The sequence below is a fragment of the Aspergillus alliaceus genome, assembly GCF_009176365.1.
Source record: "Aspergillus alliaceus strain CBS 536.65 unplaced genomic scaffold BDW43scaffold_44, whole genome shotgun sequence".
Lineage (NCBI taxonomy): Eukaryota > Fungi > Ascomycota > Eurotiomycetes > Eurotiales > Aspergillaceae > Aspergillus > Aspergillus alliaceus.
This window is the reverse complement of record NW_022474727.1, coordinates 131525-156372: the sequence shown is the minus strand read 5'-3', so window position 1 is coordinate 156372 and position 24848 is coordinate 131525. Positions and strand designations below refer to the sequence as shown.

The following is a 24848-nucleotide window of genomic DNA, read 5'->3' as shown; positions in this document are numbered from 1 at the left end:
AAGGTTCACTACTAACTCCATCATCGAGTGGGAATCTAAGTTGTGAGCTTTGGTTTACAGAGAACCTGTGGGGATGCGGTAGATGGCAGGCCCATGGGATTGAGCCCCGCAAGAGGCCCAATCCTGTGAGACGTGAAACGACAAAAAAAGGGGGAAATCGTGGAGACTCTTGTGTCTCAAATCCGAAATCTCCTGTGGTTTCAAATCTAGTATTATTATTATTCCCTTACGTTCGGGGGATCTTCGGCATTGCTGTGTTGGGTCAGCTGAGGCCTTCAGCCCTATCGCCAGATAGACGACGGGGTATAATGGCGGTCTACGCTCCTTGGAGGTAGTAGGCATCGAAGGTACAATGTTTGTAGTTAAACCGCTATAGTCTAGCCAGGCCTTGACGACGGATTTGAACCGTTTGGAAGTTGCAGCTCGCAGCCCTAAACTGAATATACATGCCAACATACATTACCTGCACAATCGAGAACAATGAATACATTACCACGGAGGCAAAGAAACATACCGAGCCATGGCGAGAAAGAGCACAAGATGTTCTCCGGGCGACCAACTATGGGTTCTTGTCATTCCTTTTTCTTCTTTTGGTTCTTTGTTTTTTACCCCGCAATCTCACTTTCCCCGCAAGATCTCATCTGCCTTATATCTGATTTCAGATTTCTGATCACTGGTTTCTGATATCAACTCAACTCCAATCCTAATAAAGGGATTTCCACAAGTCCAATGTCGCGAGGCAATAAAGACGACGCAGATATCGAAAAGATCGTTCATCTAGAACGAGGAGACACAGAAGTCCATCCGCCAGCGAAGGGGACCTCCGACCAGAAGAATGTCGGAACCCTGCAACGGCGCTTAAAGTCTCGACATGTTCAATTCCTCGCGCTCTCCGGCGCCATCGGGACCGGTCTCTTCGTCGGTACGGGCCAGGTGCTGTCGCTATCGGGGCCTCTGTCGATGACTCTGGCCTTCGCTATCGCCGGGTTGGACCTCTATGCTGTGATTACCAGCATGGGGGAGATGGCAACTTGGCTGCCCCTGCCGGGCGCTGTTCCCATATACGCAGCGAGATTCGTCGATGAAGCCTTGGGATTTGCACTCGGGTGGAACTATTGGTATCAATTTGCAATAGGTGTGCCCATTGAGATTAGCGCGTCGGCCATGGTCATTGGATACTGGCCGAATTCTATATCCTCCGCGGTGTGGATTACGATTCTACTTATACCCATGGTAGTGGTCAACAGCCTGCCCGTCCGGGCCTACGGAGAGCTCGAATTTATACTCGGGGCGATCAAGTTGACAACGATTGTGGGCTTGATGCTGCTAATGTTAATCATCACCCTCGGCGGCGCGCCGACCCACGACCGCATCGGATTTCGATACTGGGACCGTCCCATGGAGGAGTATCTCCAGACGGGTGCGCGGGGGCGGTTCCTCGCGTTTCTCAAAGTGTTCGTGCAGGCGATCTTCAGTTATGGCGGCAGTGAAATCGTGGTGGTGGCCGCTGGCGAGACGGAGAATCCGCGACGAAATATCCCCAAGGCCGTGCGTCGCGTGTTTTGGCGTATTACGGTGCTCTACGTGGGCAGTATATTTCTCGTAAGCCTCTGTGTCTCGTCGCGCGACACCCGCTTGCTGAACGCCATCAAATCCGGTGCGAAAGGCGCTGGGGCCAGTCCCTTTGTGATCGCCATCCAGAATGGCGGGATCCGAGCCTTGCCCTCCATCATCAATGCGGTGATTCTGTCATCGGCGATCTCGTCGGGTAACTCATTCTTCTATGCGTCGACGCGGATCTTATACGCAACGGCGCTAGATGGCAAGGCGCCACGCTTCCTCCGATACGAGAGGTTTGGGGTGCCATACGCCTGTGTCGGGATTACGACCGCGTTGAGTTTGCTTGTGTATCTCAATGTGTCATCGAGCGCCGCGGAGGTCTTCTTTTGGATCAGTAATCTGAGTTCCGTCAGCACGTTGGTCGTGTGGACCGCGATTGGGATCACATACCTGCGGTTCTATCGGGCAATGAGATATCATGGCATTCCTCGCTCAAGTCTCCCTTACAAGGCACCATTACAGCCCTATCTAGCATGGTTTTCCGTCATATTCTCGTCCACGATGGCACTCTTGAACGGGTTCGACGCATTCTTCCCCGGCCACTTCAGTGCTAAGACCTTCATTCCACCGTATATCGCTATCCCTATCTTTGTAACGCTTTATCTGAGCTACAAATTCATTAAGGGGACTATCATTGTGAACGTGGAGGAGATCGATCTTTGGTCTGGAAAGGAGGAAGCCGATCGTCTAGAGGCCATCTGGGAGCAACCAAAACCGCGCAACTTCCTGGGTATGTCGAACCACGCTCCAGCAACTGGCATATGGGTCCTTGCACTAAACATCAAAAGAGAGAATCTGGTTCTGGATTGCATAACACGCCGGTGTTGCACGCGTACCAACGTGCCCTACTTTGGCGTATGTTGGGAGTTTTAGTAAAGAGTTACGTTTTCTTTCACACGTGATTTGTGTGCTCACTAATAATTAATTATCAGGGGTTCGTGGTGAGTCTCATTATTTTGCAGTAGCTTATCCTTCCGAACAAGACTGGAAAATATTTAATGGAGATCGTTTGCGGTGGACCTTCCATCGCGTTTACCTGATCGGAGGTCTATCTACAAGGGACCGATGAGTAGAAGCAGGAGTCAAACCCATCAATTTGTAGTAACTTTTCCATATCCGCTTTTCTTATCCTGTTGTCCTGCTACATGGTACCGTGACGACCAACTGAGACCCTCACTGCAGCGCATACCTGGTAAATTATTCATGAGAGTGTTCTAGAGGACCATCTTGGGCACACCATTTCAAGTGATCAGCTACCATCCAGTACACATCAGTAGCAGCCGCCTTTCCCACAATGGTGTCAAAGTGTCCGTACCCGTCAACCAGACACCTGCGGAAGAGATGCTCTCCAAATCGCTTCCATAGCGTTTCGTAGTCCCAGTCCCACAGCGTCGATTCAGGGTCGAAGACTCATTCTCGATGCCACTGACGAAAAGAATTGGCAAGGCCTGTAGATTGAGTGAACCTTCAGGTGTGACAACTGGCTTTAAGGAAACCAAGCATCTCCCATGCGTGTCCATTCAAGTGATATGCTCGAGGATCTTTTTGTGGGTACCTGCAAAGAACTGGCCAACGTTCTCATGGATGGAGACATCTAGGGTGCTCATGTTTCTAACACAGCCCAAATGCGAAGGATGTCCGGTGACATAGACTTGAGGTACCGGACCTCACAGCCACAGAAAATCTCAGCACCCCCAATACCTGGCATCTGTGACATACGTGGTCGGGACAGACATTTTCGCCCGTCGTTTAGGCCAGTGCACTCATTTCCTGACTCTTCATTCGCCAGCATCATGACTCCCGCATCATTGCGGCAGCTCTAGAAAGATGTTGTTAGTGGAACTTGATAGACATTGCCCTCCTTGCCTAGTCATTTCGTTTGATTTTGAAGATGCTCCAATTTTTGCTGGGGACTTGGCCGCGTATATGTAGTATGAAAGAGGTAGAGCGGAGTAGGAGGGCTTTTATATTTGGAGCAGTGCCAGCGAACGAGAGATTTTCGAGACGAACCTGCCAAAAGCTAATGTCAAAGCCATCACTCGTGTATTGGTCGTATTACCAATGTTTGCCTGCATCCGGCTGAGGTGAGACTGTAAGCATCCAATGGCCAAAGTCATCTCGATGCACGACTCTGACAATGACGCATTTCGTACCTACGCTAGCTAATATAACGTCATTTTAGGCGTTGTCCTGGTTGGGTTATGTTCGTTGTACTAAGAAAAAACGATAGTGATGAGGGCGTTTAACAAGTGTAGTATATCACCTCAAGAAAGCCTTTAGGTCAGATGAATAAAGTCTGAGTTTAGTGAAGTAGGTAAAAAATATATTAACTAATTCGAGATTTACTGTCAAGGAATGTCACCAATATCCGACCTTGTCGACTGCTGTATCTGATCGCTGAATTAAAAACAAAAGGTAAATACAGTATGCACATCGTCTAGCAGACGCCCGAAGGGATATCCTTGCTATCAACGCGACCAGTTGCATGGTACTCTGCTTTCTCACCCAAACCACGCTTGGCAAACGCCCTCCAGAGTTGACACTGGTTATCACCACCAGTGAGGGCCTTGTCAGCATCAAGAATGGCATCACGAGCCTGGATAAAGTTGGGGTTGCAAGGTTGCCTAAGGACTATGATTAGTACTGCAATGGAGACAAGACAAACGATTAAGCGGAAACTTACAAGGCCATGCCATCAATCACCAGCTTCATGGTAAGATACTTGCCATCAGTGGGAACACCATCCTTGAACTCAGGCCTAGGGCCATCGTTCTTGCCGTGCTTATCAATCAAGGCCCACAGCACTTCATAGAGCATAGTAGCCCACACAGTACCAATGGCATGCACGGCATTCAAGCTGTTCACACTGGTGTACGTGTAAGGGTTGGTGGACAGGGAGGTGGAGTAAGGGTAAGCGCGGATTCCGCCCTTCTTGTTCGCAGCCCATTCACCCATGGTATAATCAGTGGAGTGCGTATCGCCGGACTTGAGACGAATGGCAGTGGCCATGAAGTCACCCCAGCCCTCACCCATCCCACCGGATTCGAGGGCATTCAAACAACGGGAGTTGGCTGGTCCACCCGTAAGTCGGTTAGAGACTGTGTCAGTGTTAGCTCGTATAGTCCTTTTTGACGGGGGTCAGAGGGAATGCATACCACCGTGGGTATATTCATGAATGACGATACCCGCTTCAAAGGAACCATCCCGATTGGGTGTTGAGGTGGTCCAGGTGTACATGCGCATGCGACCTGGCTGTCCATCTGGGGGGGTGGCGAAGTTGGCATTGTTGGTGCCGGAGCCGTCCTGCGCATTCAAGATCACGTAGTCCTGGCCCCTGCCACCTTTACCATTGTTATTCCACTGGAAGTTACCGGCCTTCTCGTCAAAGCCTAGAGTGTAGAGCAAGTCGTGATATGTGTTCGCGGTATAGAAGAGCTGAACAATAGACGCATCCCTGTAGGACTTTGGTGGAGACATTTCCGATGTGTATGGGTATTTGAACACCAGTTCGGGGCTATCAGGCCGATAGTTCTTCAGGTAGCTTGACCCACCGGTAGGGTTGTCTTGTGCGATACCGTTATTACCACGAGTGGTGGTGTAGTTATTCTCTCCATCACTGATCCAGGTAAAGGCAGAGGCAGTTGGATCCCAAGGGTCGCTGATGACGGTCCGATCGCCCTCTGTCGGGTCGTTAATACCCCATGCACTAGAATATGAAGGTTAGTCATAACTCCTAACTTGATTGCCACTGATCGATTACTTACAATACTTGGTAATCCGCCTCCGAAACATAGTCGACGACACCGTGAACATCCTTGGTGGAGGCGGCATCGATGTAGGTCAACAGCCAATTGCTGTCAATATCTGTCTCAACCTTCCAGGTCAAGGCAAGCTCTCCATCGGGCTTGGCAAAGTAGACCAATTGCGCCTTGGGGTCGGATACAGTACCAGATACTCCCCTGAAATGGAAAGATTCTTTCTCTTCGGCAGCCTCGGCGGAGACCTGATCCAGGGTGATAGAAAGCTGCAATGCCTCCGAGGTTCCCCTCAGCGCAGCCACAGGGTCGGCGAAGTCCCGCTTGGTAAGAGGACTGGCCTCAGGGATCTTGCCAGTGTAGAAAGAGTGGCCGTAAGAGAAGACCTTGCCATCTTTTCCGACCTGAATAATTTAATTAGCACCTAGTATACAGTAAATATAGGCCCGGTCTAGGCATCATACATTGACATTGAAGTCCGCATTGTCGATATCCAGGCCATGGGCTGTCTGACGGAAGTTGACATGAGCGACGCCGTTAGAACCAACGTAATGATCATCGATGACACGGAAGGTTGCGTCCGGTAGAATATTCTTCACCAGCTGAGTTGCGGTGTCGACGTAGCTCTGTGCCGCAAACCCTGAGAAGGAGGATGGAGCGTCGCCCGTCGACTTGGTCGAATCGATATATTTGGCCACAGAGTGCAGACGGAAGTTGTTCAAATCAACAATACGACGCTGCAGCGTATGGGACTGATGGGTAGGATGAGCAAGGACAGAGAGAGGGAGCCCAAGAGCTCCAGCGAGAAGAAGGCCTCGCATCTTGATCTGTGATGGTGTTGATCTGGATGGGAATGATTGATGATGCGCCGTTGGATGATTCTGGCGTGAATGTCGCGATCCTCAACTGGTATTTATACTACGTCTTCTTCATTTTCTCGACGCGCTGACTTCAGGACCAGAATCAAATTGTTCTTGGCCCGAGACAGTCCGGAGCTAATGTCTATGGTGTAGCACCCATCCTGATTGTTAAAGCAACCAACGGTGCATTCGCCCTCCTGCAATATCCAGGAGTCTGAACCTATCTCGGGACTGGGTTACCTTCCAAAACGTGATAGTGGGGTCACGGCATCTTGTCTGGCCAGTCCCACAAGTTCCTGAGAATTAAGACATACACTGGTTGACTCAAAGAGTCGTACCTGAAGCCATTGCGATATTGGGTTGAAGAACCGTCTCCGTCGGCGCTCCGAGTCAAGTGGTTCAGGGTCTACCCCGATAAGGGCAAGCTGCTAAGACTGGATATTGCGCTTAATACCTTTTAGCGCCACTTTCGCACTGCGCGAAATGAGTGCCGAGATTTATAGGTGATGATTCCTCGGTGGCATCTTGGCATTCTCTTGGGTTACATGCAGGTACAATTCCCGCGGCACTTATCAATGTCCTAATAATTGGGTAGAAGCAATTTTCGGCATCTTCACCTTCCCCTTTTATGGCCAACCCCTGCCAACTAATCTATTTGTGGTCAGAGGATGCGGTTTCGGTATGTCTCGGACCTCATTGCCAAGTCCTTACTAGGGTCCAAGTTCCGAGTCTGCATTCCATAGGTGCATACATCCATACTAAAGCACATCCTGGGAGGTGCACTGTCCACGCGACCACCTTATCTAACCAATTTGCCGAAATCATGAGATTCCGTAGAGCGGGGGTTCCGGACGTATAGCTACTATATAGCTACTGCATGTCGTGAATGAAAGTGGACCACCGCCAGGGGTTATATACCAGCGTGTAAGATGATAGGCCCAAGAGCAAGTCCTCTGCTTACGGTGTATTACCAAGGGTTCCAGGTGCTCAAGTGTTCTCAAGATGACTCGGGGAAGAACGAAGATATTTGACAATCTTTAGCAAAGATCTTCGCACAAAACGACATCTTCAAGAGAGTTCGAATTAGTTAGTTAGACACTTCCTCTGGCAGGATCAATAAACATGGCATGGCGTACAAATAATGGAAGGCCTGGCTCAGTAAGATTTCCCCTTTTATAAGGTCACTATGTAGCCTGCCCTATATACACGTAGGGTCACATCAACGAGGTCAATGCCCTTTTTGAAGACTTATTTCTACTTTCCAACCGGAGATACAATACGAAAGATGCTGTCATCGACCTGGATTATCACTATTTCGTGGTGATCGGCCACCAACCTACCCCATGTAGAAAACGATGCGAAACGATTAGATAATTATATCGGGCTTGAAATATTAGTTCAAGAAAGCAGACATATTTTACATATCATTGCGGGTATCTAGATTCAGCGCTAAATTACTAGGCAGAACCCATTTCTGATAGATGCGCTAACCTCGCCTTGTACCGTAAACATGTCTATGTTTACAAAGATAACTTGAGAAAGAAAATACTAAGCAGATATACGTAACGAGCAATAGACACTTGGGAACAGTACATCATCTGATCTCAAGCGCTAATGGAGTCCTACTTGACCCTCGATTCTTGTCCCAATATAACTCGGCGAAGGCTCCTTTCTTCTCAAGCAGCTCCGCCGGCGGGCCACGCTCCTTAACTCGCCCGGCATCAATGACAACCACCTCGTCGAAATCGACAATCGTTTCCAGCCGATGTGCGATGGCAATCACGGTATGATTGGCAAATTCGGTCCGAATGAGCGATTGCATGATCTCGTCCGTTTTGGTGTCAATGCTAAAAAACGCCAAGGTTAGCTCGCGCATCACAAACAGAACAGGGTAGACAGACCTGCTCGTCGCCTCATCGAGAACTAATATCTTCCCCTCCGTTCGCACCATGGCTCGGGCGAAACAGAGAAGCTGTCTCTGGCCTGGTGAGAAAGTGTCTGCGGTGATGGTCGCGTCCAACCCTCCAAGCTCCTGAACAGCACCCCACATTTGGACCTTCTTGAGCGCGTCGGTGAGGATGTCGTCGTGTATACCGGCCCCGGGGTCTATGTTTAGGCGGACTGAGCAGCCCGGTAGCAGGAATGGCTCTTGAGGGATGCAATTTAACTGGGCGCGCAAGGAGTTGCGCGTCAGGGTGGTGATGTCAAGCCCGTCTATCGTGATAGCCCCGCTAGCCAGTTCAATTAGACGGAAGAGGGATGATATCAGGGATGATTTTCCGCTAAGATCTGACTATCAGTCTTGGATAATAGTGAGGTATAAGGGCAGAGAGCTGAAGGAAACAAACCTTCCGGAGCGACCACAGATACCGATCTTGGTCCCTGCCTTGATAGATAGAGAGATATGATCGAGCGCACGACTCGACGCATTCCTAGCATCGCTATCCGTCAGTAACGTAACAGGTAAAGGGGGACAAGATAGGAAGATCTAACTTGTAGGCGGCCACCACCTCAGTGAACTCGATCGACCCTCTGGCCGGCCAGTCTGGTGGTGGCACAAACGTCTCGAACTCCAGATGCTCCGAGTCTATCGTAGCCTTGAAGTTACGAATTCGCGACACTGCACCGATAGATGTCTCTAAGACCGTCCACTGCTTGACCAAACCCTGTAGGTTCTCGGTAAATGTTACCACATTCAGGAGGGCCAGTCCAATGAAGCTCGCGCTGAGCTTTCCCCGAGTGGCAACGGCCACGCCCACCAGGACCACGGCGAATCCGGCCACCATCAAAGCGATAACTAGTTCCAGCCATCGCTGGATAGCGTAGAGGAGATAGAAGGGTTTTTGGGACTCATTGAGCAACTCGCTATTGCGCCGGCGGTAGTGCTGTTCCCAGTTGTAGCTGCGAATGGTGGACAGGCCACTGAGTGTTTCGAGGAAGTGTGAGACTAAGGGAGCTTTGGCCTCAATATCTAGATATCTCATCTGGCGCGATGTGCGAAGATAAAATCGTTGGATGAAATAGAAGGCAATCAGACAGGCCGGTATAGTTGCGGCGATGTAGTTGGTTGCCACGCAAACGACCACGATCTGAGCGACGCAAGTGAAGAAGGTAAGGATCGTGTTAAGGACTGAGAGGGGGAGCTCCATATCAATGAGCTGAAGGTCCTGGCTGAATCTGATGTTCAGGTCAGTACCCTGAATAGTCGCTAGTGTGCCCTGCTACTCACCGATTCGTCGTAGTGCCTAAATCAGTGGTATGGAAGAATGACATCGGAGCACTGGACGATTAGCTGAAAGAACAGGAAGATTCCAAAAGAGAGATCATACTCAAGCACGCTCTTTAAAAGCTCGCCATGCATATTACGTGCACCTCGGGCGACCAGATTCGCCATAAGATGCCTGATAGAGAATTAGCACAAGCAATCGAGGTTACGAAGAACACGCACCAGCAAGCAAGGACAAGAGTGGAAACAGCCATCACTGCGATAGCCCCATAGATCCCCAGCCAATAACCCAATTGAGAGTTAGGATGCTTCGCATTAGATGCGGTCCACTTTTCAACCCAGATGGCTGGATGTGATCAGTCAGTTCCATATCTTCATCCGTCGTTCAAGAGTTACTCACAGGGATATGTGATAACAACCACATACGCCATGATCAGAAACACAAACACCAGCGACCGAACTAACCCCAGCACTTGGATGTAGTACCAATATACAGACATATCCCCCGTCCGTCGACCATTCTCCGGGGGTGGTGATTCGAAATCCAGGGTAGCCAACGAGAAGCGATTCAGTGATAACCGGTTCTGGGCTCTGGCCATGGAGGCCTGAGGGACTTCCAGGTGAACCGTTTTCTTTCGTTTCGGCGGGGCAGCTAGACTGCGAATATAGCTATCAGTTCGGGATCGGAGGTCTTTGAACGTTCCTTGTTCCATGATTGTCCCAGATGAACTGAGGGCAATAATATGATCCGCAGCGGACAGCCGGGAGGCTAACACATCGTTAGATGAAGACACCAATCGAGTACTCCAAAGGATACGTACGGCTATTCGTGGTCATGATGACCGTCGTTCCCATCTTCCGCAACAGTCCCTCCGGACCCAGCAGCGCATGGAAGATGGCATCCTCGGTCGAACGATCTAACCCGCTGAAGACATCGTCCAGGATCATGGTATCTGCTTTGGAATATACTGCTCGGGCCAGGGCCTAGTGAGATGCAGCGGATCAGCACACGTCTATTCATGAAGAGAAGTATTCCTTGAAGCTCACCACACGTTGCTTCTGCCCGCCACTGAGTACGGCTCCCTGGGTCCCTAAAAGAGTTTGGTCCCTATTTGGCTGTGCCCGGATATCCTCATACAGCGCACATGCATCGATCACCGTATTATACCACCGCAGATTGAACAGCGACTCCCCCAGGATATTGTCCTGGATGCTCCTATTCGTCAACCACGGCGCCTGGGAGCAATAGGCAATGGCCTCTGGATCAGCCTTCAGCCCTCCTGAGTAAATCGGCGTCTCTCGTAGTAGCGTACGCACAAACGTGCTCTTCCCGCATCCGACGGGTCCAACGACGATTGTGACAGTACCTCGTGGGATCTCAAAATTCAAATCTTCTACCACCGCCGGTTTGCTTTCTTCCCAGCCCGCGCTGCGACCCTTCGCCATAAACACTGGGCCAATGGATTCGTCATATGGCGTCAATGTTTCGTGACTAGATATACTGGAGACCGTGGAGATAGTGGAGATCCTATTCATACGAGAAGAGGTGGCCTTTTCATCGTAGATAGTTCCGACTAACGTGAGGGTACTCGACGGAATACTGACTGGGATACTCGTGTTCCTCCGGACACACCGGTCCTCCTGAGTGTCATCATGCCGTGGCTCCGACAGTAAGAACCGATTGATTCGTTTGATGGAGCCAATCGCGGTGGCGACACCAGTGGCCGCCTCAACCAGGTGAGCGATGGGAGTAGCGAGTAATGTAAACAAGGTGAGAGACGTGAATGCCTTTGCAGGAGTCAGAGTTTCGTCCCCCTTATGCCTTGCAATGAGGGAGTAGATGATGAATGAGGCCAGCGGGGAGAGAGTGACATTGCTATAGGCAACGCCAACCACCAGGATGAGCAGTCGGCGGAATCGCTCGGACTGCGCCACTTCCTCAACACGCATTGTCTGGACAAGGTTGAAGAGCTTGTCGGTCAGGCCAGATGTGCGGACTCCTTTCATCGATCCGAGCACTTTCGCAGTGACCCCGACCCGGTTCTCGATGGCCTCAAGCCACAGCTTTTGACGGGGGCCAGCCAGGGTGGAAATTAACACGGACAACGCCATACATACTACGCAGGGTCAGTAATGTGAAGGATGGGGAGAGGAAGGAAAAGGTGTATACCGATCACCACGACAATCGGAGCGATACTGGCGACCCCCAGTTGTTGCCACAGCAGATACAGTGCGATAGGAATCTCGACAGCACATGCCCATGAATCATGGATATAGCGAAGGCCACTGGAAATGCGCTCCATATCGGCACTCATCAGTGTGACGGGGGTACTGGTCTCGACGTCTAGATCGCGCATGACCAAAACACGGCTGTATAGTATATCAATCAGGCTGGCTCGTAGCATGGAGACGACTCGATACGCCTGGTGTTGAGAAACAGCTGTGGAGACCTGAGATTGTCAAACTTACGTCCTCCCGGTTTTAAAATGAGAAGGATTTACTCACCGCAATGGCACTATAAACAATCCCAAACGCCCCAATCAGTGCGTAACCCTCTCCCTTTGGGTGAGAGAGATCGCTCGCGGACACCCATGTTACGGTTGCCTCGACCAGGAAAGGTTGGGCAAAGGTGAAGGCCACCTGTAGCGCTCGAGGGAGAATGCCTAACACGATCGGGCCCAGACAGTATCGAAAGCATGCAAACAGCAAGCTGTGATCGGAGGATTTGCTGGATCCTAGAATAGCCATTCTGTTAGCTCTAGATTCATGGGGGAGATCAATAGGACAATATTACCCTTCTTCCAGAGCTCCTCCAGCTCATTTTGACCTACTCCGGTTGAGCGAATAGATTCTTCGATTGCCGGCAGTTGCGAAACCGTGAGGTCCATCTGGTTACCAAGTAGCAACAGTGGGTTCAGCCACCAGAAGAGACATTCTCCCAGGATTCCCACCGTCGATTCCGGCGGCGAATCTCTATATTCCTTCTTTAAAATAGACACCTTTGATATTGTTTCGATAACAAGCAACATCAATTTTAAACACAGAACCATTGTATAGAGAATCGGTATTGAGCGGTGCGTCTCGACATAGTACAACGTGCGTGTCTCGGGTAAGGACAAGATAGAGGAGAGGAACAGATAGCCACTGTTAATTGTCGCCGGTCGAATAGTTCGAAAATGTTCATAGTGAGAAAGAACCCCGAAGACTACTGATGCCAGCCAGGATACGACGGTCGTTCCAATGGTGGCTCGAGTGGTGGTTTGTCCCGATGGGGAAGCCCAAAGGCCCATGAGGGTGAGCTGGAGAACAGCCAACCCAGCATAACCAATCTGAGAAACATGGTTAGTCTTCATTCATGATACCTGAAGCTTTCCTCTCAAAGAAACTTCTCTCGCACCAGTTTCACCATGTGCCAATGTCCCCCATTCACTTTAATTGTCCGTTGTCTCAGGTAGACGATGCGTGGCAAGGCCCAAAGCAAGAAGAACAGCGTCACCGGCAATATCAGTATCGTCTCTTCAAAGTACAATGTGAAATCAAAACCCCTTTGGCACTGATCGCTAACCTCGGGCCCGAAGACATCCTCAACGGCCGTCGAGCATCCTGTCCCCGCCCCGGAGTGAAGCCATAGGGAAGACATCACCATCGTAGGGTAGTATAGATCGTTAGTTCTTCTCAACTGTCAATAGCTGATCTACGGCAAGGGATAGAAAGTAGACAACTATGATCTACTTTGTTCAGTGGATGCCGATACTCAAAGGATTGGCTGGGGGCAGTGCTGGTGACTCCCATCCAACAGTAGTCAATATGTACGGTGAGACGAGCAGTCTAGGCTAATACGATCTAACTCGCGATTAGATGGGACTGGCCTATCGGTTAAATGTATATTACATGTAGGATCATCAATCTTTTTCCAGACTCCTAATCCATTCCTTCCATTCCTTCCCGACCTTTTCGTTCCACTCTTTCGAGACATATTCATAGAAGGATGTCACAAAATGAAGTCTATCTAACCCAGCCATGTGGTCGCTCCATCTCCACTTTGGCCCCTTTACACCGTGTTCGTTGATCATCTTCCTCGATTACGTCGGCCCCCAATCCAATTCTCGCAGCGTCAGTGTCAGCATCGGCATCAGCAAAGTCCCCTAAGAATTGCAAGTATCGAAGTATCTCTCTAGGCTTAACGGTACGCCTACCCCCCTTGAAAACATATTTAGAAGTAGCTGATGCGAAAATCTGATCCTCTGAGGCCGCTAAACTCGCCCCGTTGTGGTCACTAGGCTTCAAAAAATGACTAACAATATACAGCCACTTGTCATCCCAACACAGGACTCGCGATACGAGGTCATACCGCTGCCAGGGCTTAATCTCTCGGCGGAAGATACATGAGACGCCCCCAAGTGCCGGGGTAAGATGTTTCAGTTTCCGCCGTCCGTCTTTCTCTGCACTCTCCGCGGTGCCTCCTTCTCTGGCCGGCGGAGATAGTGGAGTAATGACGTCTTTGAAAAGGGACAGTAGTAATTCGATCCGACTTATGTCCAGATCTGCGTAGAAGGTGCTGTTGGATTTGTGTAGGTTGAAGTCGACTTCGGTGATGGAGCAGTAGGATCGGGTACGGAGTGGACGAAAGAGGGCGGATGGCCCATCAGATGAGAGCGAGGGTTGACTGCGTTTCCAAACAAGGTGGTTTAGGAGAATCGCAATAATACGGGCCTATTGGATCATGTTCAGAAGGTTAGATATCATTCAATGCCTCATCTTATGTTAAATAGAGGATTGTCACGAACATGCCATAATCCGGGGATTGCTTTAGGATCGAAGATAATGAAGACAAGCACAATTCCCCCAAAGATACTTAGTAGCATGTAGGCCAACATGATACCTGGTATAATCTATAAAAATAAGGAGGAGAATGTGGAAGGGCAAAGTCTGAGGAGAAAATAAATATTGGTCTTGGTTTTCGCGAGGGTCAGCGTAGAAGATATATATAGCTCTTAGATATTGATCTGACACCCCTAAATAGCCCCTTAGCTTATTTACTGCATCTGTCTTTACACCTATTTCTCTTGCATATATTGGTTTACAGGTAGAATAATCGGGAGTATTTGTCACTGGATAGGTATATGGTATCGACGGGGACGAATAGCTATGGACTTAGTGAAACGAGGTCTTACAAAACACAAAATAAAGTAAATATCAAAACACCCTCATCGTCTGAATGATCCCTTCAAGCTTCTGCAATCCATTGTCTACTGTGGCACTGGTGTATGATTTCCACTAGTCTTTGCATTAGCATTGGCCTAGCCGCTGAGAAAGACAAGCTCACCTCATTCAGAACTTCGTGCAATGCAACGGACCCTGTGATATCTCTGACCAGCTCGAAGTACTCCCTTGTCAAATCAAACGGTCGCGCTGTGAGATTGGGAATGTACTTTCCCACCAGCCGCTTCGGGTCCAACGTATGGCTGTCGATCAACTCTAACAAACAGCGTCGGAACCCCGGAACACCGGGAAGCAAGTATGAGGAATGGAAAGGGATATCGATGCCGCGGAGGGGAATCGTGGCGCAACCTCTCGTTAGAGTTGCAGTCGGCTGAAGGTTACTGGGTTGGGACTCTACTAGCAAGGTAAGCTGGTCTGGAGAAATGAGGCTCGGGAGCGAGAGAGGGGTGACGGTCGCTTTGATGTGATCGAGAACCGTTTTGAGGCATTGAAGGGCTTGGACCTGGAGAGGGTTAACTAGTCACGGGGCGAGGTAAGGCGAAGAAAGACATACCTGTCCAGCGCACACATATTGCAACCCGGCAACGTTGAAGTTGACTATCTCCAGCAGCTGTCCAGTCTGAGCTGAAATGGTTTTCACCACCAGCTGCAGCGCTTCTTCTTCAAAGCCTAGCAACATACGAATGTAAGTGAGACAAATGGTTATAAGCCAGACCAGAAGTACACACCGTTGCACACCCGACTTGGATCCACCGCACACATCCTGAAGTCGGACCGCCCTCGATCATCTCGCTCCACGGCGAATTGCATCAACAGTCCACGGTAGAACACCACCTGCACCAGACTCTCCACACTGAAGATCTTTCCCACCGCACCAAGGGCGGCATACTCACCTAGGGAGTGGCCGGCGTAGCAACTCCGCTCCGAGATCAATCCTCTCGCCTGAAGGTCAGCAAAGATCGCCAGCTCCATCAGGGTCAGAGCCGGCTGGGTAAACTGCGTGGCAGATAGTAAACCCTGGGGTGCTTGGTAAGTATAAAACTCGGTGTCTTCGTCGATTTCGGGAAACAGTGGGAGAAAGTGGACGCTTCCATCCGAGGTGACTCTCTCGCGCTTCATACTCATGTACTTCTCACGGATATGTCGCCCTTGAGGGCCCCCGAAGTAAACAGTAAGCTGTGGGGGATCGTTCCGGACGATATCGGTGATACGAAATCCTAAATACCACTTAGTACAGAAATTGCAGTAAAGGAGAGATTACAGTCAGAGATGGTGAGCCTAAACCGACCGTAATTATCGGAGAAGTACGCATCGGCATAATCCCACACCTGGCGCGCGGCCTGGCTTTGGGCGTACAGCTTCATCCCCATCCCTTTCTGCTGACTACCTTGGCCCGTGAACAGCAGCGCCGTCTCTTCGGGTTCAACTTCTGCCTCTCCGCGTAACACGGTCTCTCCACGCTGCACATGCTTTGCCTCTACTGAGATGATCTTGCGTCCCGCCAGCATGCCTACGTGCTGGAAAATAACCTCGATCTCGTCCCCAGGGAGCACCATGCTGGTGAACGAGCAGTTAAAGCTACGGAATGCACCGATCGCCGAGGCGCAAGTGTAATGCTCCACGAGACCGCGCACGCGAGCCGATGTGTACATACCGTGCGTGATCAACCCGGGGAGATCGGCGTACCGGGATAATGATGACGAGACGTGGATGGGGTTGAAGTCCCAGGAGACATGGGCGTAAGCCTCGTTCGAGTCCGGCATTCTCATGAGCAGGGAGGAACCCTCGTTTGTGAGTGGAGCAGGGTTGTCGAACATATGTCGCTTCTTGACCGGGCTGCCGTGTCGCTGAAGATAGTCCATGACCGGGTTGCCACGACAAGTAGCGGCGTAGAAGGCCACTTTTGCAACGGAGCGTGACCCGCCAGGTAGTGAGGACTTCAATCGCACGTCACCGACAGTGGTAACAGCCTTGAAGGTATCACGACTAGCATACTGGTAGGTCGACTGGAGCACAAAGATGAGTGTCTGGTCCTGCAGATCCACATTCACATCTAGCGGCTGGAACCACGGCTTGGATTTCAACACGGCCACCTCCATGGGCCCGCTGAGGCAAAGCTCCATTTCCTCCTCGTCCACCTTGCGGAAGGTATTTTCCCAGTCTGTGTGTGTGCCGCGATACAAGAACTGACTCGTTAACTCCAGCACGACCTTCCCATCTTGATAGACATCACCGCGCACCTCGACCAGTTTCCCAGCCTCCTCGATGGTGATGGCCTGAATGCGGGACTTCGTTTCCAGGACAGCACCAGCTTGAATAGGCTGCGCATCTGGGGGGATACGGAACCCGTTGGTGAGATGCACCAGCGTCAGGAGGTCGACATCCAGCTCGTGCGAGAACAGGGGCTTCATCAGCGCCTCCCAGCCAACAACAACCCCAAAGTCAAGCGGTGCATAGAGGGTCTTTCCGCGGCGCTTGCTGGACGCATCACTGGCATTTTGCACGCAGTGAGCAAACTCCGCGATGGAGTCCGGCGTCACTTCCAGTTGGCCCTCGCAGAATGTGTCGTGCACTGAAGTCCACTTCGCCGGCTGTCCGCTGGCGAACCACACGCGGTAGTAAAACTCTTTGACCCGCTCGTTCCGTCCTTCCATGATCTCATGAATGGGCGCGTACACGGCCTCGCGTCGGTACTGGTATTTCAGCCGCAGGCCGATAGGGGCAGTACAGGCATTACGGTGGTTGATGATCTCCAACGTTATGGTCCCGGTCTCGTCGGCGCGAATATCAACCACCTTCACTGGCTCTGAATGCGGACGATACTCGAACAAGGCAACGGTCGTATCCGATCGGTACCCCGCTTGCACCATGACATATGAGTCGGGGGTGGGCTGAAAGAGCCGGCGCAATGGGTTCTCACATATCGTTTGCCCCTGCACGATGGTCGCCGCGTTAAAGAACGCCTGGCGCCAGCCACCCTGCATACCACCCAATGCGGCTAACCACTGATCAAGCGATGGAGTCGGAGCATCTACCTCAGGGTATACCTCATACAGTAACGAACCGGTGTTGCCGATAGCGACACAGTGGATGCCCGCCTGCGCCATGCTCCAGTCAGTGACGATGGGATAGGGCCCGAAGCAGTCGACAATGGGAATCCCATCTAGGAGATATTCAGGGTCTTGCATTTGCAAACGTTCGATATACCCGTCGTGAATAGCATTCAATATTTCGCCCGCTGGCTCATCTACCATTGTTGAGTAGCGCGCTGCCACCGGGCCATGCAGGATACAGACACGCTCAACGTCGCCATCCACAACTGCGTTGAGGTCCTCCGACTGCCATAGAGAGTCCTTCTTAAAATATTCCTCGAAATTCTCGTCCAGGACAGGCACGAATGGGACAGGCTTCTGCCCACGACGCCGGCACAGGTGCAGAAAGTATTGCGCATCCTGTGTGCCAATAAGTTGGTCAGTGGCATTAGGATTCTCCTGGAGGAAGGCTTCAATTGCGGCTTGTGGGTCACAGAGGCTTTCCATGCTCATGGCGATGCAGGACAGTATCTGTGTCCCCCCTTCATCTTTATTGGCAGGAGATTGCTCCTTCTCTGTGGCGCGACCGATCCGTGCATCTACTCGCAGCAGGAAATCGTATAGAAGTTGCTGGAATGAGGGATCGATCCATCGTCCTTCAGCGGAAACAAAAGTCAGCTCGACCAGACGGCGAATGACCTCAGCATAGGTCATCTCCTCCAAGTCTACCACTTTGCCCTGTCCGTCGCGACCAAACCATACCTTATGCGAGTCCGCATTCAGCCGGCGGATCAAGTAGTCCCGCTGGTTCTGCAATTGGGTGAGACGCTGTGCACGGCTCAGGCTGAAGATTGTCTGATCAAGTTCAGCCCAGAGACGCACGCCGCGCGTGGCAAGCTTATGGATCGGTTCACCCATCTCAGAGGTTACCGTCATGATTCCTCCTGCAGGCTGCGTGTAGGTCTGTTCCCAATGTGCCTCGTCACTGACTCCAGGGGCGGCGACAATAGCCTGCTTCACCGCTGAGCTAGTATGAGCCTCCTTCGCGGTCATCATACGGCTCCCCAGCAGAATCCCATCGAAGGGCATGAGCGGCCGGTTATACTGCTGCGCCCACTCTCCAGTCAGATACGGAAAGGTATCCTCCATGCCCCCGAAGCCACTACCCACCACCAGAATTAGGTTAGGGCAGCTGCGCGCGGCGCCATAAGCCTGAAGGATTGGTTGGTGGAAGTCCTCGTACGAGTGATGGCCACCCCCACGGCCCCCAGTCCACTGAAGGATCACCGGGAACGTTGGGTTGGCGCGGGCAATGTCGATGACCTGGTGAATCGCCGGGAGCGAGCCAGGTTTGAAGCTAATATGGCGCAATCCCAGTTGGCGGATATAGCTCGTGGCTACCTCCAGGGAGGGAACACCAGCACCGACCGTAAGACCCTCAATGGGCACTCCTGACGTGCGAAGCCGTGTCAACAGCGGAATCTGCCAGCGCACAGCCTGTGGTGCAGCGTAGATTATATTCACAGTAATTCCGCGCCCGGAGGGGATCTCTTCCAGGAGGCGGTGGATTGCAGTCTCCAGTTGCTCTGGACGATGATAGCCTCCCAAGGCCAGCTCAACATGATATCCGGCGAGCATAATCGCAGCGCAGAAGTCCCAGGAAGCCGTGGTTGGAGTCATCCCCGCCACAACAATTGGAGGCAACCCGAGCAGACGACTGAGCTTCGTGTCGACCAGTCGGCGACCGCCCGAAATTTGAACCAGCTGCGGTCGGTACTGCTCACTCCAGATCTGACCATACGCCAGCCCTTGCGGGGATGGGCTCCAGTCGAAGATCTCACTGCGATAGCCTAGATCTGGATTGAGGCCCTCAGCAACCGTCGCTAGGATCGTCCGTACTCCGGTCCCATCCTTGAGGCGGTTGGTTAACGTCCCAATACCGGACAACCCCCCGGGACCAAAGTCGATGATGTGCGTGGCATCTGGGAAAGTAGTGGCCTTCGGCCAGACCAGCTCCTGCTCTGTGATCATCGCGACCAGATCCGGGATCAGATTCTGCTTTCCGCGGCACCGCAGATCATTGCCAGTACGCGTGCAAAACACGGGAATTCGCAGGTCCTCTCCCGTAATGGTCAGGTCAGGGACACTGGCAAGGACTGCATCGGACACATCGGCCAGATAGCTGCTGTGAAATGCCGCGGTGATGGGTAGGAAGCGGTTACTGATCTCGGGTTTGCGCAGGCTGAACGGAACGCGATGTTGAGCACCCTTCACAGGGGCCTTCACACCGCGCAGCCAGACATTGAAACCATGGAGAGACAGGGGCGGACCCGCTAAAACCGCACTCTGCGGTCCATTGATGAGAGCAACCGCGATGCGAGCGTCCTCTGGCAGATGAGCGTTGACCGCATCGACATACTTTCGGAGCTGGTCCAGGGGGCAGTCCACGACACTCAACATGGGACCCGGAAAGCCCTCACCATGCGCCTCTGCATCTGCGACGATCGCCGGAGGCAGCTCAGCGACAGCAAAATGCTCCTGGCTGTAGGCACCAATGGCAAGCAGGAGACGCAGGGCATCGAGAGCAAGATTATCAAATTGCGTCCATGATTGGGCCACGGCTGTCACGGTCGCAGTGACGATGCCCTGCGAATGGCCAGAAGTGCCAGCAACTGCTGCCTGGATTTGCGCCGGTGTCGCCCCCAAAACACGGCCAATCACGCGATACCAAGCCAGTTGGAGGAGTCCGATTAGTGGCATGCTGAGTGGGGCGGAAATCAGGTATGCTGGCTCGGGTGCGCGCTCGGAATGCTCGAGCCAGGCGATAATGTCCAACCCTTGGTGATAGAAGCGACTGAAACGATCTTCCAGGGACTGGCGCTGCAGCATGCTGGATGCTGACAGTATTAAGTCGTGTACCAGCGGAGTGTAAGTGTGGTAAACGGTTCGCAGCTCGTCAAAGTAATGCTCATCGTTGCCCTGGCCGCCAAAGACCGTGTACAGGAGCACTTTCTTTTCCTGTGCGGCCAATAAGAGAGCCGATTGCGGTTTGGCTGGTCGACTGAGTTTGCGCAGAGCATGACGTGCTTGGATATATGCCGCCAAAATGGCAGATTTAATTTCGGCGCTGGCGTCGAGCTCCTTCACCACCCCGTGCACTTCACGGTTACGCAGGATATCCTTTTCGAAGGTCTCAAGTGCCGTCACCAACAGAAGCCGTAAGTCCTCCCCCGTCAACCCACGACGTTCCCCCTCCAGTCGGTGCACAGTAAAGCTAAGGAGCCGGGCCCAGAGTTCGACCAGCGACGACAGCTCTCCTCCGCCCGAAGACTTGGTGAGGTCGTGCAAGAAGTCATCGCGCAACTGAAGGGCTGTCGGATAAGAGGTGGTGGTAACAGTGAGGGAGTGTTCAAAGGCCCCATGGGTAATAGTTAGGGCTTGGCATGCATGGGAGGAAATTGTAGAAGACGCGGAGAATAGTTCGGGGGTTGCCCAGCCAGAGGAAAGGGCCGAGGAGGATGAGGCTGAGCCGGTGGAGGACAAGGCTGGGGAGGAAGAAGGTCCGCTAACGGTGTTTACTAACATTGTTGGCTGCGATGGGACTAGCAGGGATCTTGATATCGATCTAAGGATATTTCTCTGTGATCTACAGTCTTTGTTTCGAGTCCTTTTTCATTATATTTGAACCAACGGGTCGCGCTATGGATCCTGATCGGGACCGTGCAGCCCTAAGCGGCTCACCTTGCATCCACACTAACCACCGCTCCGTGGGCTGAGCTTGCATGCCTCAATTAACTATCCATGATCTGACATGTTGTTTGATCCTCTAAAACTCAAAATATGCTGACTCAATTGGTTTAGGCAGCGTCATTCTCTCGCTGGCCGTCGATCACGGTTGGGAACAGCTTTAAAGCTGCCAGCCTGTAATTCTCTGTTGCATCTCATCTATTTTTTATCCTTTCCAATCTTCTCTTTCCCTAGCTCGCTGGCGTTGCTTTTGGCCGAAATTCTCCCAGGTAGCTTCTTGCTAAGTGGCACTTGATATCAATTCACGTCATGGGTTTGAAGCAGAAGTGCGGTATGCTCTCTTGGTTTCTTTCCATCTTATTTTTAATTTTAATTTTCCCTTGGCCTTGAGCATTCCACCGCCTTCCTACCATATCCTATGTTCCCTAGACCCCCATTCACACATCACATACTACCGTTTTCACACCATCAAACAACTGACAACAACTTCCTCCAGATCTCACCATTAAGGATGCGCAGTACCCTTACTGTGCCAATGGCTCTGCCGCCATTATATTCTCTGTGCTTTTCGGCATCACTTTCATCGCCCACCTTACGCAGGCGATTCTCTACCGCAAACGTTTCTGCTGGGTGATTGTGGTGGGTTCAGCATGGGAGTGTCTGGGGTTGATCATGCGCACCTACTCGACACTGGACCAAACCAAGTCCACCACAGCCGCAGCGGGCCAGTTGCTGGTCTTGCTCGCGCCGCTATGGATCAACGCGTTCGTGTACATGATCTTCGGGCGCATGGTCTACTATTTTACCCCAGATAAGAGAGTCAAGCGCATCAAGGCCGAGAGTCTGGCCAAGATCTTTATCTGGCTGGATATAATGTGAGCCCACTCCCCATGTCTCTATTACTATGCGAATAGCTAACAATAGAGTGATAATACAGTGCCTTTATCATCCAAGCCACCGGCGGAATCATGGCCTCCGACTTCAGCAACAGGATGAACGCAATCGGTTTCCACATCTACACAGCCGGTATTGCCGTGCAGGAATTTTTTATCCTTTGCTTCTGCGGTCTATTGGTTATGTTCCACCGGCGCATGATCCTGGGGTATGGTAGTATCGAGCGAGGGCCCCAGTGGAAAGTGATGGTGATTTGCATGTATATCACACTGCTTTGCCTCACGGTAAGGGCCGGTTCTCATAACCCGTTTACGACGACGATGCTGACAAGGACGATGTAGACCCGTATCATCTACCGCCTGGTCGAGTTTGCCGACACCGACAAGGCCGGCAAGCTGCCGCTGAGCACCAAAGAGGCCCCCTTTTACTGCCTTGAATGTGTCCCTATCTTCTGTGCCATGCTCCTCTGGAATATCTTCCACCCGGGCCGGATGATGCCCGGTGCGGACAGTGAGTTCCCCAAGATGTCGCGGAAGGAGCGTAAGCAGATGAAGCGCGAGGCAAAAGAGGCGAAAAAGCTGGGCCCAGGCAGCACCAAATATACTCCATTCTCGTCGGACTACCACCTAACGCGGAACAGCGATGAGGGACATGGGGAGATGCCGACGGCCTGCAGCGATGGGCGCTATTACAACGAGGCGCGCTGGCCGCTGAATGAGATGGAAACGGGACGTGGAGGTTATGTGCGTTGAAGATATTGAAGATATGACAATCATGCTGCACAGAAAATTGGCTAGACATTGCTATTACCCAATTTTCTAATGTCTCTAGGCTTTTCTCTCTTTGTTTTTTTCTGTTTTACCCTTTTAGTGCTTCAAGTGACGAATATCCTCTATGATAACGAATATCATGCATCTATACAAGTCAGGGATACGCCAATAAAAGATCACTAAAGCCGTTCTCTCGTAACGCCTGTGGGTAAGATAAATATAAACACTAAGATAAGATGAAATAAATACACTAAATTTGCTACGGAGCTGACCGGAGGAGGGGGGCAAGATGCCCACCCCCAAGGCACGCCGTATGCAGGGGCGTCTGGCCCTCCAGATCACGTATTTCTAATTGGGCCCCAGCCTGAAGTAGCATTTCGACCAAATCTCGCCGGTTTCTTTCACAGGCGTGATGCAGCGCCGTGCGACCGACCCAATCTTGTGCATCTACCAGGACACTCTGGTGCCGACCCGCGCAGAGTAGCGCTTTCACCACCTCCGGCCGATTATGTTTGACAGCCAGGTGCAGCGCGGTCTCTCCCTCCCGTGTCATCCCATTCACATCGACGCCGCTGCCAGTGGAGGACTCCAGCAGCAGTGTCACCAGTCGCGCGTGTCCTTGCAGTGCTGCTAGATGAAGCGGTGTCAGCCCAGCGCTGTCGGCAATCGAGGCGTCCGCACCGGCACTGAGTAGCACGTCCAGCACACACTCGTGACCGTACAGCGCAGCACGATGAAGAGCCGTGTTGTCTTGCGAGGGAACTCCGGCTGGTATGGATCGGGGAGGAACGGGATCAACAATGACAACGCTTGTGGGGTGGGGGTCCGGGGTTACACTTGGCGTGGGCTGTGACGGACTGGTAGAAGACATGGGGAACCCGGGGTGATGCGGATTCGAGAGATCGTGGTTGTTGCTATGATTCTTGTGGCTGTTGGTGGTGGTGGTTAGGGTGTACTCTCCCTCAGTGGCACCGAAGGAGGTTTCCTGGGCGTTCATCACCGGCTGGAGAGGGTGAGAACCCTCCATAGGTGGTGGGGTCCACGACTCGGGATAAGACATTGCGTCTATAGGAGGTGAAAAGACCTGAAAGTCTGGAGGGGTGTGAAGCTGGACGGAGGGTTGGAAGGTGTGTAGATTGTTCTGTTGCTGCTGCTGTGGCTGCGGCGGTTGCTGTTGTTGTTGCTGACGCTGCTGCTTCGGCTCTGCCTCCTCCTTGGGGATGCTGGCTGTGGTGTCTTTCCCTTCGCCCCGTTTCTCCTTCTTCAATCCTATCCGACAATGTTAACGGTGATGGTGGACAGAATCCAGGAATCCTGATACTCGCTTTTGCGATACCCTCTCTGGGCAATCCGATTCTGGGCCCTTCGCCTCTCCACTCGATCATCGATGTTCGCCCAGTTCTCTCCGACGACACGAACGGATCTATTCTCCACAACGGCTGATCAGCAAGCTAAGATCAAACAACCTTGACAAAGCGGGTCTCGGACAATATACGTACGTGATCATGGTGCGGTTGGGGTCGACTGTCATTCCTTTCACAGTGCACGAAAAAGGCAGAGACTCTCTTTTGATGGCCATCATCACTGTCTTCCCGGGTCCTGTACATATATCCCCGCCCACAATGTCACACTGTCATCTTCCCTGTCTGTTCGTCACAATTCTCCCTGTTGCATTGGTAACACCCAGCTCATGCATGTCTTACGGCAGAATTGGATGATGA

At 51.8% G+C, this 24848-nt stretch overlaps 5 protein-coding genes across 5 annotated transcripts; 2 read left to right on the top strand and 3 right to left on the bottom strand.

The window, feature by feature from the left end:
- Window positions 1–680: 680 nt before the first annotated feature.
- On the top strand, window positions 681–2772 carry BDW43DRAFT_286019 (amino acid permease/ SLC12A domain-containing protein). The gene is made up of 3 exons (XM_032043007.1): window positions 681–2350; window positions 2409–2499; window positions 2553–2772. The coding sequence occupies exons 1-2, from the start codon at window positions 730–732 to the stop codon at window positions 2432–2434; spliced, it is 1647 nt and encodes a 548-aa protein (XP_031897111.1). The 5' UTR covers window positions 681–729; the 3' UTR covers window positions 2435–2499; window positions 2553–2772.
- Window positions 2773–3981: 1209 nt separating this feature from the next.
- Window positions 3982–6682, bottom strand: BDW43DRAFT_167631 (extracellular metalloproteinase). The gene is made up of 5 exons (XM_032038692.1): window positions 5840–6682; window positions 5385–5779; window positions 4776–5326; window positions 4304–4718; window positions 3982–4244 (listed from the first exon to the last, which is right to left on the bottom strand). The coding sequence occupies exons 1-5, from the start codon at window positions 6194–6196 to the stop codon at window positions 4058–4060; spliced, it is 1905 nt and encodes a 634-aa protein (XP_031897110.1). The 5' UTR covers window positions 6197–6682; the 3' UTR covers window positions 3982–4057.
- Window positions 6683–7829: 1147 nt separating this feature from the next.
- Window positions 7830–14338, bottom strand: BDW43DRAFT_321569 (uncharacterized protein; the record flags this gene model as incomplete). Its single annotated transcript, XM_032049362.1, has 13 exons — window positions 7830–8082; window positions 8137–8517; window positions 8584–8667; window positions 8729–9412; window positions 9465–9515; window positions 9684–9807; window positions 10283–10445; window positions 10509–11578; window positions 11632–11911; window positions 11967–12196; window positions 12256–12790; window positions 13671–14174; window positions 14249–14338. 13 exons carry the CDS (start codon window positions 14336–14338, stop codon window positions 7830–7832), a joined length of 4449 nt encoding a protein of 1482 aa, XP_031897109.1.
- A 201-nt stretch (window positions 14339–14539) lies between these two features.
- On the bottom strand, window positions 14540–21673 carry BDW43DRAFT_167533 (acyl transferase domain-containing protein). The gene is made up of 5 exons (XM_032038691.1): window positions 15973–21673; window positions 15413–15901; window positions 15238–15353; window positions 14788–15186; window positions 14540–14738 (listed from the first exon to the last, which is right to left on the bottom strand). The coding sequence occupies exons 1-5, from the start codon at window positions 21299–21301 to the stop codon at window positions 14658–14660; spliced, it is 6414 nt and encodes a 2137-aa protein (XP_031897108.1). The 5' UTR covers window positions 21302–21673; the 3' UTR covers window positions 14540–14657.
- A 2-nt stretch (window positions 21674–21675) lies between these two features.
- On the top strand, window positions 21676–23248 carry BDW43DRAFT_167508 (RTA1 domain-containing protein). Its single transcript, XM_032038690.1, has 4 exons — window positions 21676–21794; window positions 21960–22338; window positions 22401–22641; window positions 22699–23248. The coding sequence occupies exons 1-4, from the start codon at window positions 21773–21775 to the stop codon at window positions 23107–23109; spliced, it is 1053 nt and encodes a 350-aa protein (XP_031897107.1). The 5' UTR covers window positions 21676–21772; the 3' UTR covers window positions 23110–23248.
- Window positions 23249–24848: the final 1600 nt, after the last annotated feature.